The sequence below is a fragment of the Maylandia zebra genome, linkage group LG16 (genome assembly GCF_041146795.1).
Source record: "Maylandia zebra isolate NMK-2024a linkage group LG16, Mzebra_GT3a, whole genome shotgun sequence".
In the NCBI taxonomy this organism is placed as follows: domain Eukaryota; kingdom Metazoa; phylum Chordata; class Actinopteri; order Cichliformes; family Cichlidae; genus Maylandia; species Maylandia zebra.
This window is the reverse complement of record NC_135182.1, coordinates 28,072,032-28,086,017: the sequence shown is the minus strand read 5'-3', so window position 1 is coordinate 28,086,017 and position 13,986 is coordinate 28,072,032. Positions and strand designations below refer to the sequence as shown.

Here is a 13,986-nt window from a genome sequence, read left to right as displayed (position 1 = left end):
TTGAGACCGCAACCGGCGCCAAAGGGGGTATCCGCATAAGTGATAGTGATTTTTACTTTAGTGCGAACAGCTCATATGAATTTCAAAGCAGTTCTACAGTCCAACACTGGTTTTTCAATCTCCTGCAAGCTTCGCCATACTTGTGTTCTGTGATGTTGTCATTTCTTGTGCTCAAGGAGACGATTTCTGAGAACTCACGGCAGTGTGCCTCCCCGAGATGTCATCCAATTTGCGCCCAGAGATGATATTTCGGGCTAGCCCTTCTGAGATGTATCCAGTCTGCAGTCAGAGATCTTATTCAGCAGCCGTAGCCTCTCCAAGATCTTATCAATGAGCCCATTTTGAGAAACTCACACCTCTCCCATCGTTCCAATCCCAGCGGGCAGCCTTGTGGGGGTTTGAACAGCCGGTTCCGCTTTCTTAATTCTTCGATAAGTCAGGGCCAAGCCAGCTCCGATCAGCCAGAACCCTGTTACCATGGTTCCGAATAGGTAGATATCTTCAGCACTAGGGATGGGTATCGTTTAGGTTTTATCCGATACCGGTGCCAAATCGGTACTTTTGAAACGGTGCCGGTGCTTAAACGGTGCTCGAACCGGTGCTTAAAGAATGGAGAACACAAACTTTGTCCAAAAACCTCTCATGTTCAGCTGGGTTTTTTTGTAAAAAGACAACAATGTGTGCCTTTTCTGCAGCTATGTGGCATATATGGCATCACTCTTGGCTGGAAGCAGTGCTTAATCAATGGAAAAAACACAAACTTTGTCCAAAAACCTCTCATGTTTAACTGTTTCCCACTTTTTCTTTGGTCATTTTAGCCTTTTTGGCCAGGGTGAAGGGAGCATCTGCCATCAAACAAGAAGACAGCCGCATGTAGCTATGATGATGTTTGCTAGTTCACCTTACATGCATTCATGTAATAACGTGGTTAGCCTACTCAACGTAAATTACACACGAACAACATGAAGCTACTCACGCAGAGAAGAACGGCTGCTGCTACATCATCATCCGTCATCATTTCTGCTACACTGGCAGGGCTAGGGGCCAGGACTCTATTCTTCGGGTTTTTGGGGGATGTTGCTCCGGGTCCAATAACTGGCAACCCACCCGACGTGCACGGTGTGAGGTCTGGCAGCAAGCTATCAAATACGGCGCATTTCTCGGCTTTTAAAAAAAACGCTATGCGTCGCCAGCTGTTTAATCGGATTCTTGGTGTTACCTCCTTTGACAGTATCACAGTATCAGCTTAAAGCACTTGTTGCAGGCTGCTGAGTTTGCATATTTTGCTGTGAAGTACAGGCAGACTTTTGACCGCTTCGCCTTGGACATTTTTAATCTGTAGCTCTGCTCTAACAGAACGTACGTACCTGGCCCCGCCTACTATCCTCGGAAACGTAAAATGATTGGCTAGAAGTGTATCACAGCTCAGGAAAAAAAAGCACCGAAATAAAGCACGGTCTGGTTACTACCGTTTATGTCAGAACCGGTGCCATCATGGCACCGGACACCGGTACCCATCCCTATTCAGCACTCAGGCTCACCCAAGCTCAAACTTCTCGTTGAGAAAGGGGTGTCGATTGCATTTAGTGACCAGTTGATCCAATCCATAATTCCTCTTTTAGGTTTTAGAGAACAGACTGTGAGAGAATGTTCCAGGGAAAAGTAAGTAAAAACACGATCTATACAATAATGACACATTTATTGACTTCCAACAACTAAAGGAAAAATTTAAACTTCCAGACCAAAATTTTTTTAAATTTCTACAAATAAGAGACTGGATCAAAGAAAAAACCAAAGGAACTTTCCCTGAGATTCCCAAAGAAAGTCCTTTTGAAACGCATCTTTGCACCAAACCATGGAAGTCAATAAAAGGAATAGCATCTTCAATATACACTATTATTAATGAAAAATTACCTGACTACAACAAAACGGCTCTGAAAAGAAAATGGGAGGCAGATCTGGGCTATGTTTATGAAGAGGTAGAATGGTACCATCTAATGGAACAGGCACAGACCATGTTAATTTCCACAAATCATAGACAAATGCAATTTAATATATTCCACAGGACATATTATACACCTTACAGATTACATAAAATTGATATTAATTACTCTCCCAAATGTTTGAGATGTAAGGTGATAGATGGTGATCTCCTTCATATGCTGTGGAATTGCCCAGTAATAGAGGAGTTCTGGAGACGGACTACTGAAATAATTTCAAGGGTGATTGGGATCCAAGTCGAAATGGACCCAAAACTATGGATTTTAGGTGACATAGATTCTATAAACGTGGATTACCACAAGAAATATTTTATTTTACTTGCAAGTACTGCAGTTAAAAAATGTATTCTGACACATTGGAAATCTGAAAATTCTCCAACACTGAGATATTGGATTAATGAGTTAGCATCCTACTGTACACCTGAGAAGATATCGCATAGTGTAAAAGGGAAATACGGAACCTTTAAAAAAATTTGGGGACCATTTCTTTCAGTATTACCGTCTTTGGACTTGACAGAATATAGAGATGACGTAAATTCCTCTGGGTTTACCCTGAATTTATCCTTGGTTAGGCCCTTCTGATCGGAGTTCTTGAATGTTGTGCTGATTCTTGTGTATAGACGGGTGTAAATATGGGCTGTTTGGATACACGAATGTGATGAAGTTGAGAGCCATACAGGGGTAAAGGGGTGGGGGGATGGTGGGGAAAACAAACAAACAAACAAAAAAAAAAACACAAGACAAGACAAGGACATAAGAAGCTAAGCAGGGAAGATAAGGGAGAGGAGGAGGAGGAGAGGAGAAAAGTGCGACCGCCTTCGTCAAGAGCAAGAGCAGGGTCCTCTGTCTTCATTTTGGCTTCTTTGTCTCCAAATCTTCCGTCTATAAAGTAGTTTATACTCCACCATTTAGCACCTCTAGACACCTGTGCCTGCTGCTGCAGCGGAGTTTATTCTTTGCTTACGTCTTAAATTGGCGCGGTCGCTATTGCACAGCGTTATTGGCTGCAAAAATGCAGATGAAAGGTTTGAATATTAATTCAAATTGTGGGTGTACTCAGTAGCGACTTTTGATTTTATAAGTAGCCAAGCAGATTACATGGTGTAAGTTGTACTCAAGTATGAGTAAAATTACACACTTGAAAAATTACTCATAAAAGTACAAGTACCCAAAAAATCTACTTAATTACAGTAACGTGAGTATTTGTAATTCGTTACGTCCACCCCTGGCTATAACGAACTGATCGGCATAGTATACAGGAATATGTCACGGTTCGGGGCAGCAGCCGTGTGAAGAGTGGAAGGAGGACTCAAATGCAGCACTTATTCAGATGTGAAGGGTGATTTATTAACAATACCAGACATAAAGTGGAGATGGCAAACAGAACTAAGGACGAACTAAACTGGGATAAACTACACAAAGGAGTGGCAAACCTGAACATGAAGGGAGAACAGCAGGGAGAGCACGCAGGGGATTTCACAAGGTATGAATACAGACGACGCGACGAGGAACAGAGGCAAACACACACTATAAGTACACAGAGAGACACTGGGAAATCACACACAGGTGGGAGACACAGCTGGACCTGATTAACCTGACGAGACAGGGGAACACTAACACCAGGGACCAATAGAGGGAGCACAAACCCAAAACCCAGTATCTAAAATCCCAAAACACAAACCATCCCAAAACAGCCCAAGAATAATAAAGAGAATAATAACAATAAGGAACACAAACACAAAGTCACTGAGTCATGGCCGCAGGACCATGACAGAATATCTGTATGGCCTGGAAGTCACGAGTTCAAAATAGGACACTCCCCATAGGGTGGTCAATAGATGTAGCTATACTACATATATCATTAGCCTGTGGTAGAGAACCCAAGCTTGAAGGATAGAGTGCCTGAAGGGGCAAGACGGGATTTTTTTGTAATTTTATTTATCATTTTAGCCCATTGCTAGGTAGGAATGTCCTCATGTTTTAGGCAACATGATGGGATTAAAATAAAACATTTATTAATCAGATTTGTAAATATAAACATGGTCTTATTTTGATTAAATTAAACTGATGGGGTGGTGTTGTGGTGCAAAAATGCAAAAACATACTACTTTGGTCCTACTTTTGCTGTCATGCATAAATGAGTTATTGTGGATATAAATTACATTTTACTACCATGAAATGAAAATACCAATGTTGTTTAATAGGATGTTATATGTGCATAAATCATTTTAGTGTCTTGACCTGGCAACCACGTGGCATCCACTCTGTAGATAAGAGCCTTTAGGGGCCTAAAATGTACCTGTGTGCCAAGTTCAGTTGCTCAACTGTGTTAAGGGAGTTGGTGGATAAAGTAGCAAACACACAGACAGACAGACACTTCATGTGTTAAAGTGAGATGCACTAATGTCAGGATTTAGCATGGAAATGCTTAGTTCCTCAATAACCCGCAATATATTTATATGTAAAACATTCAGTTCAGTTCAAGAATGAAAGTTAGACATTGACATGACCATTATGGACTGATATGGGCATCCAGAGAGGATTTAAAAAGGTATTGCGTTGGTGTGTTTTAGGTTTCTAACCTCATGATGTCTCATGTACAGTACATTACATAGTGAGTGCTTAAAATGAAGACTTTACTAAAATGAAACAACACATGATCTGATTAATATGAAGGAAACCCCTGTGAAAGAATCATAAATTACATAAACTAGTCTGAAAAATAAATGATAGATGAAAAATAATAATAATGGATTGCATTTATATAGCGCTTTTCGGGACCCTCAAAGCGCTTTACAATACCACTATTCCTTCACTCTCACATTCATACACTGGTGAAGGCAAGCTACAGTTGTAGCCACAGCTGCCCTGGGGAAGACTGACAGAAGCAAGGCTGCCATATCGCCCCATCGGACCCTTTGGCCATCACCAGTAGGCGGTAGGTGAAGTGTCTTGCCCAAGGACACAACGACCCAGACTGCAAAGTTGCATAAAGTCAGTTAGGAAGGCAATAAAATATATCTGGAAAATAAAGCCACCAATTAGAGAACAGCCCAGGGATCTCCTGGTGGGTTTAAACATGCTCATGTGGCAGATTTCTTTTCTTCTTTTATTAGGTAAACTGTTTTTATGTTGATGATGCTGGTACTATCCTTGTGATAGCTCTTAAATTTCTATCAGGACACTTTGACTTTTTATTGTTTCCACACCTGGTATATTGACATGAAGTGCCCGTAAACATTTTCATCCTTTCATGTTTTATTGTTTTACAGCATCTTGATTCTCTATATAATTAGACCTATGGCACATAAAAAAAATGTAAAATCAAAATGCAAAAATGAATGACACCACAGACAAATCACCTCTAGCCCACCCCCCACCCCCAATTTATGTGCTCTTTTCCTATCAATGCAAAAAATATTTCTACACTTTCTTTTATGATTGTGTAAGCTGCATGCCTTTATATTGGGAATGTTATGGGAACTGTGCAAAGAACATGTGCTCTGTGGCTTTTCCTGCATGATGATGCTTGATGACATGAGAGTCCAATAAAAATTTAAAACCCACGTGGCTATAAAAAATGGAGCCAAGGTCCAATGGCATTTCATATTTCATTGGGATTTTCTTTTTTATATGCATGTGTTTTGAACGCTGACCCCATAAAACATAGACTATTGGTTAATTTTTTATCTTTCGGGCAAATTTTATTTGGCTTTGGAACCGTGGGCATAAAGGGCAGTGATCCAAGCTCACTCCATCTCTTTGTCACATCCACTTTCCTGGACAGGTGGTGAAACTGGACTCGTCTCATTTCAAGGACCCTAGCCCCAAAGTGTGTGCAAGTTTTAAGGATCTGCTGATATTCTTCTTCTGCCACAACAATGTCCATGCTGAAGCCAACCACCATGCTGCCAGCTATCTGTGACAATGCTGCCACAGCCTGCTCGGGCACAGACTGCCTTGTTCCTCCCAGTAACTTCAATGCCACCCTGAGTGTAGTGATGAGCACGGTGCTCACCATCATGCTCGCAATGGTCATGTTCTCCATGGGCTGCACAGTGGAAGCTGCAAAGCTGTGGGGCCACATTAAGAAGCCATGGGGCATTATCATTGGCTTCCTCTGCCAGTTTGGCATTATGCCTTTCACAGCTTTTGCCTTGTCACTGGCTTTTGGGGTCCAGGCTGTGCAGGCAGTGGTCATCATCATCATGGGCTGCTGTCCAGGTGGCTCAAACTCCAACATCATCTGCTACTGGTTGGAAGGAGACATGGACCTCAGGTGAGACTTTGGGCAGGTTCATTGCTATTTTTTCTTTTTCCCTTTATGTTAAAGAGCAGACTTCTCTGAGCCTTTTTCAGCTGGTGGTTTCTCCCTGTTAAAAAAGGAACCTTCTTTTTTCCCTACTATCACCAAGTGTTGCTCTTAGAGGACCACTATGTTTACTCTATGATAACTATTTGTTTCTCTTGTGTATGTAAACTAAATAGAATATTTTCATGTTTTTTGGATCCCAGAACACTCTTAAGCTATTTTAAGGAAGACTTTCTTGTTGTGTAGCTACCTGGCAGGAGAACAACAGAATTAATGTATTACAAGTTTTTATTGGTCTAGAGTTTTATTTACATTTATTCAATGTTAATGCACTATTTAAATAAAACAAATTGTGTTAGTGTGTATAAGCACAGCTAGGGACAAATGCAGAAAACTCATCAGTGTCCAAATCCTTCGCTCCTCAGTATCAGTATGACAACCTGCTCCTCTCTCCTGGCCTTGGGGATGATGCCTCTCTGTCTTTTAATCTACACCAGTGTATGGACATCCAGTGACACCATCAAGATCCCGTATGACAGTATCGGTAAGGAAAGCTCTCGCAGAACTGAAACACCTGTAAGAATTTCAAACATGTGCCTTTAAGAATGTGTATTATCAGGATGTAACTGTGAATGCTGTTCCTGCCTCTAAGGCAGTGGTTCTCAAAGTGTGTGGAGCACCCCACTGGTGGGGCACAAGTTACCTGGCAGAAAGGTTATGCGGAACTAACATCAGAATCACTTTTATGGTGGAACAAAGACATTTGTGGCAGCTAGGTTAATAATATGCACATCCACTGCATCCCCTGAAAAGCTGCAGCCGCGTGTGCAAGTCTGTCGGCTGTCGACTTACACATGCGGCTGCAGCTTTTTGGCTAGAGCCTACACACATCAACAGTACCTAGTTCATTCTGTTTTAAGCTGGTGAGGTGTGTTTGCGGATGGCGCTCAGGTATGTTCACCTGCCCCGCAGACCACGCCCCGCCAAAGCTCTGCTATCAAAAGCAGGCTCACTGCAGCCACCATTAGTGAATAGTATTAAACTCTCATTTAAATGATATATTTTTCATCTCTGTTCACAAGTTTCTGGATTTTGTTTTTTTAACTTAGACTGAACATTATTTTTCCATGTCTGATAATGTTCACATTCTGTTTAACTTGTTGCTTTTTTGAAGAAGTAGTGCAGACTAATGAAGCAGTCTAGTGAAAAAAGTTACAAGTTGTGAAACTGGGTGATTGGGACCCACAACCAGTTTCACACCTTGGCTCAGGTGATTAGAGGATCATCAGGGGGTCCTTTTGTCCCTCTGTGGGGGGTTACTCCCACTGGGTTTATATCTGGGACTCCCCACCATTTGACCTTAGAACTGAAGAAGCTTGTCGGATGAGAGGTGAAATGTCTTCAAGTAACTTAAAGAAGTCCAGACGCTTTTCTTTGCAAGCTCATTTGACTACGATGACCTGGATGACTGAGTACCTTCACAGACACAATCTACTATTTTGCATCATCAGGTATCACTCTGGCAGCCCTAATCATCCCGATTGCTGTGGGAATGTACGTAAAGCGCAGGTGGCCTGAGATGGCAAAAAAGATTCTGAAGGTAGGAATACTCTACAGCACAGGTGTCAAACTCCAGGCCACGAGGGCCGGTGTCCTGTAGGCTTTAGATGTTTCCTTGATCCAACACAGCTGATTTAAATGGCTAAATGACCTCAACATTTCTTGAAGTTCTCCAGAGGCCTGGTAATGAACTAATCATTTGAATCAGATGTGTAGACCCAGGGAGATATCTTAAACCTGCAGGACACCGGCCCTCTAGGCCTGGAGTTTGACACCCCTGCTCTGCAGTTTATTGAATATAATGCTACAGGTTTAATGTTTTCACTTATAACATCTTGTGCCTCTGTGACATGTTTCTTTTTAGAAATAGCATTTCCATCATACATACTGGGGGGATGTGATATTTCCATTTTACAGTGCCGAACCAGTTAAATCACCTGGACTGGGTTTTAATGGAGTGTTTATGTTGTGCACAGGTTGGATCCATTGTTGGCTTGGTTCTCATTATTGTTATAGCTGTGGTTGGAGGAGTCCTCTACCAGTCGTCCTGGACCATTGCTCCCTCCCTGTGGATAATTGGCACCATCTACCCCTTTATTGGATTGAGCCTTGGGTTCTTCCTGGCTCGCTTTGTGGGTCAACCCTGGTACAGGTGAGGTGACAGCAAAATGTTTCTGACACAGCTACATTCAAGTTTGACTTATTGATGAGGTTCGTCATTGTTTTTTTATTTGTTCAGATGTCGAACCATTGCACTGGAGACAGGTTTCCAGAATGCCCAGTTGTGCAGCACTATCGTCCAGCTGTCCTTCAGCCCAGAGGAGCTGGAAATCATGTTTGCCTTCCCCCTCATATACAGCATCTTCCAGCTCGTGTCAGCACTCGTCTTTGTGGGATGTAAGACCTTAAAACAAACAACACATACATTGGCCATTTTCTCCTGCATCGCTTGACTTTTTTTTAGTTCTTGGTCAGTGAATGCAGCTTCCTTATTTTCCTTCTTTTCGTCCATTGTGATGTTTTTTTGCTGTGTTGAGTCAACAGATTGAGCCAGGTGCTGTGCCATATAAGGATTAAATATTTAACCCAAGTTTAACCAGTAATAGAGTTGCAGCATGCTTCATGCTTCTCTGGTGGTTTATCTGTGTCAGAGATCAAGTATCATGACACCTATGACAGCAGCGGTGATGCCCAACTAGCTGCCACACAAATATCAGCTACAGGTACCCCTTTAAAAAGGGCCAAAGGAGCTGCCATTCCCTGATGGAATGAGCTCTCACTCCCTGGGGCAAAGCAAGACCTTTGGTGCTGTACGCCAGTGAGCTTGCTTCTATAATCCAGTGGGACAGCCTTTGTCTGCTTCACCAATCCAGCCAGAGGTAGAGCTCTGTGTAAACATACAGCTGGTAACATAAACACACATTCTGAGTGCTCTCAATGTGGGTACGTAGCACACACACTGGACAAAGAGAATGCATCCTCCTCTGCTCCTCAGATGCAAAAGGAGGGAAGCAAAAGCTCAGCAACTCAAACTCCATTCAGTTATAAGATGCAGGCTTGACCTTGGGAAAATAGGCAGCATTCGGACGCAATATGACCTTATGGCCATCAGGAGAGAACTGTGCAAGAGGGATGCACTGCAATGCATGTAGGTCACCCACTTACTTTGCTGAAGCCAAAGTGAGAACTGATGCAGTCTTATATGAGAGAAATTTCATATCCACAGACTCAATGGATTCAAAAGAGGGGCTACATATGCTCCAGCACTAAAGAAAAGTCCCAAGCAGGGACACTGGACTTAAGCACAGGTCTCAGCCAACAAACCCTTTTCAGAAAAGGTATGGTGAGGGGATGTGCACCTGGTGTCACCCCGTCAAAGCCAAAATGACAAGCAGATATAGCTGCTAAATAAACCTTAATCGTTGAAAATGAAAGGACCTCATCCAGCAGCTCCTGCAGGAATTTCAAAACATTCACAAAAGAGCACTGGAATGGGACAGTGTGGCGGTCCTGGCATCATTGCTCGAAGGCTCGCCATTTCTAACAGTACAAGCCTCTAGTGGATGAGGCCGTAGTGTTCTGAATTGTCACTATCACACTAGGTAGCAGACCCTTAGCAATCAAGTTTGACCTCTCAGCAGGTAAGCATGAAGACGCCACAGATCCGGGCGCAAATGAATTATTTCTCCTCCCACCTGAGAGAAGAGGTCCCTGCGGAGGCTAAGTTGACTAAGTTGCCAAGGACTCACTGCTAGCAGGCTGATTATCTCTGAATACCAAGACCCTGTGGGCCACCAAGGGGCCACTACAATCAGTCAGAGAGACTGCCGACGCAATCTCTCTAAAATTGGAGATATCATTTCCACTGGGGGAAATGCATACAGGAGCATGACTGGCCATTGGTGCGCTAGCGCATCCATGCCCAAGGTTGCATTGTGAACGATTATTGAGAAGAACAGGGGGCAGTGAATATTTACCCTGGAGGCAAAAAAAGATCTACCTGTGCATTGCCAAACAGATCCCAAATCTGAGCCACTATCAAAGGGTGCAACCTCCATTCCTTCACCAGAGTACCCCCCTTGGGGGAAATGAACACTGCACCATAACAGCAGAGAGCGAGACAGCTTTAATAGGGGAAGGGAGGGTGTCCCTCCCTGACTGTTTATGTAAGAGACTATTGTTGAATTGTCCTTCCTGTATAAGACATGCTGGCCCTCCAGGACTGGACGGAAATGTTTGAGAGCTAAGAACACTGCTAACAGCTCTAAGTGGTTGATGTGAAGATCACGCAGGGCTGCGGACCAGATCCCTCTCACTGATGCACCCTCGCACAGCGCTCCCCACCCCCTTAGGGAAGCATCTGTGGACACCACCTTGCAAAACAACACCCTCCCATCTGAGAGCCCTGATGCAGTAGCCTGGGCTCCGTCCAGGGATAGAGAACTAGCATGCACGATGCGGTTACCATCAGCCTCCTCCAGAGGTGACGCGATGCACACAGGTGGTGAGAGAGAGTCCAGCATTGAAACACTCTCATCTTTACCAGTCTAAGTGGCACTACAGTGATCATAGATGCCATCGTGCCCAACAAATGTAATATCGTCTGGAAACGCAGTCTCTGTCCCAGATGAAACTGAGCGAAGCTGTAATGAAACGCAGCCACGCAGCCAGGTGCAAGCGTGTCACTGAGGCAACTGAGCAGCCAGCTGGCTGACCTGCAGCATCAATGGCGGGGCGTTGTGTGTCTGTGTCTTTAGCACTGATGCACTGATGCTCTAACATCTATGAACAATTTTAAGTGCAACATCTTCATGAGTTTTTATGTCACCCAGGAGTTTTTTTGTTTAGTGAGATGTTTTATTTGCTGTTATTTTTCATCCCTCACTTTTCCTTTCAATTCTACTCTCTTTAGTTTGCAAACCAAAAGGTTCTGTGTTGGGTTTAGGTAATTACAAGTATTTTAAGTAATTTAGAGAGAAAGACTTTGGTTTGGGTTAAAACAAACCCCCTAAAAATAGTAATCCTGCACATTTACCAGTGATGAGATGGACCTAACACAATCTCACTAATGCCATACCCCAGTGCAAATCGGAACACATCGGAAGGAAAGACTTTGCTTAAATTAGCAATGCCTGTGTGTTTGAGAAGATGGGGCTACTTAATGTCACAGAGGTGAGAATAGCCTTGAATAAACATAGGTTTTAGTGTGTGAAAATGTGGAGTGAGGGGATTGATGGAAGTTAGAGTTCACATTGTTGAAAATGATATGGAGGCCGTCTTCTGCAGAATACCTTGAAATTTTCACTTTTCTTTCAGTCCTGGGCACCAAACATTTGAGAACAGTGGTTTACAGATTATCATAGATGCTTACTAATTTTGAAACTGAACAGAAAAGAAGACGTAGGATGCTTCAAATTGTCTTGTTATGGCATCTTGCATAGATGCTTTGTCACTGAAGTCCTGTTTATTCCACTTTTAAAGGTTTTGTCCAAAGGTCTTTGCTCACTGGTTCTGAATCTATGGTTTGTTTCCTGTCCAGGCTTCCAGCTTTACAAAAGGTATTGTGGTGGCGGTTCGTCTGCAAACAGTGACACTCCGTACTTGGAAGGTCACAATCCTGATCTAGAAGAACAAAAGTACCGCCCACGGGAAAATGGTGGCTTTGAGGGCGATGAGAGCAACAACACGGATGTGAAGGATAAAAGCACTGACAAAAGCACTGCGCTGTGATGCAGCCCTGAAAACCAGAGATGTTCGGTTGTTGGTATGAGCAATAACAACTGCATCACTGAACACACCATTCAGACTCTACTGTGAAGACACACTGCACTCTGCAGGCTGTATGTGCACCACACTAAACCATTTGGAAAAGTTTTAGCTGAACAGGGTTGCACAAATTTCTTCCCCGGGACAGTCAGTATCTAACTTCAAGTGGGAACGTGGTGGGGACCAACTGCTGAATTATGTGTTATTTACTTTTATTCATATGTAAATATTTAGAACCACTTTGCCTGTACATTGTTAGTGTCTCTTAATGAGTGCTTCAGTGGTGGAAAACAGGGTGGTTTTTTGTTGTTGTTGTTTTTTGTAATGTGACAGTCATAATTTATTTGATATTACTGTTATTTCAAAAGCAACAAGAACACAGTGATGACAATAAAGAACAAAATGTGATATACTGATGTAGTTACAGCGTAAGAAAAATCTATGTGAGATCCAGTCATGTAAAAGGTGCTGTGGAGTTGTTTTTTTGTTTTTTTCAAAGTGTGTGATTGAAACGACCCTGCCTGATGAAGTGACACTGAGGTACAGTTACCACAGAAGGATAACTCAGATGTGGGTGGTGATACATACAAATAATCTGAAGAAACACCAATTTAAAAAACTGAGTGCAACTGTACTTGCTTTGGCAGAGGGGTTGGCAGTTAAATAAATGCAATGGACATGTGATTACGGCTAACCAATTGGACACAGAAGTGGTGGATAAGCAGATTAAGATGGCTGTAGTGATAGATGTAGCTATCCTAAATGACAGCAACATTAGAAAGACGGAACACAAGAAGCTGGAGAAATACCAAGAGCTGAGAAAAGAACTCAAGGAGATGTGGAGGGTGAAGGCAACATTAACCAGATTTGTAAATCCACCATATAGATAATAACCTGTAGAGGCCTAAAATGTACCTGTGTGCCAAGTTTGGTTGCTCAACTCTTGATTGTGTAGAGGGAGTTGGTGGATAAAGCAGCAAACACACAGATAGACATTTCATGTGTTAATATGAGATGCACCAGATTTAGCATGGAAATGTTTACTTCCTCAAGAATCTGTATTATGTTTATATGTAAAACATTTAATTTAGTTCACAAATGAAAGTTAAATATTGGTATCACCATTATGGACTGATATGGGCATCCAGAGAGGATAAAAAAAGGTATCACGTTGATGTGTTTTAGGTTTCTAAGCTCATGATGACTCATGTACAGTACACTACACAGCAAGTGCTTAAAATGAAAACTTTAATAAAATGAAACAACACGTGATCTGATTAATTTGAAGGAAACCCCTGTGAAGAAATCATGAATTACATAAACTAGTCTGAAAAATAAATGATAGATGATAAATGATAGGTAATGGCAAAGTTGCATAAAGGGAATTAGGAAGGAGATAAAGACTTTAATAAACTAAAACAACACAGGTTGTACTCAGTGGTTAAGAAAAGCGGTAGAAGCACTTAACAGGACAGTCAGAAAAACTCACGACCACACTGGTACTGGGAATTCCACAGTGCTTGTCCTTTAGTGCACATTCTCTACATCTACCTTACAAGGCCCGCTTATCATACATGAAGCACAACCTGTGTTCCTACAACACAGTGTTCCTACAACATTGCAAGTAGTTAAAGAGGTGAAAGACTTAAGGTCCGTCCAGTCCATACGCTCACGTGCAGGTGCATACTTATGAAGTTACTAACCCTTACCTTGCATTGTCTTAAAGAGAAACCACACCATTGTGACTGTTACAACATGTTCTCATTAATTTGAATGAAACCCCTGTGAAAGAATCATAAATTACATAAACCAGTCTGGAAAATGGCAAAGTTGCATAACGTTAGTTAG

The 13,986-nt window shown here is 42.4% G+C and overlaps 1 protein-coding gene across 1 annotated transcript; it reads left to right on the top strand.

Moving 5' to 3' along the window:
- Positions 1-5,796: 5,796 nt before the first annotated feature.
- LOC101480035 (ileal sodium/bile acid cotransporter-like) lies at positions 5,797-12,538 on the top strand. The gene is made up of 6 exons (XM_004563133.4): positions 5,797-6,279; positions 6,738-6,856; positions 7,824-7,912; positions 8,349-8,524; positions 8,612-8,769; positions 11,912-12,538. Exons 1-6 carry the CDS (start codon positions 5,882-5,884, stop codon positions 12,100-12,102), a joined length of 1,131 nt encoding a protein of 376 aa, XP_004563190.2. The 5' UTR covers positions 5,797-5,881; the 3' UTR covers positions 12,103-12,538.
- Positions 12,539-13,986: the final 1,448 nt, after the last annotated feature.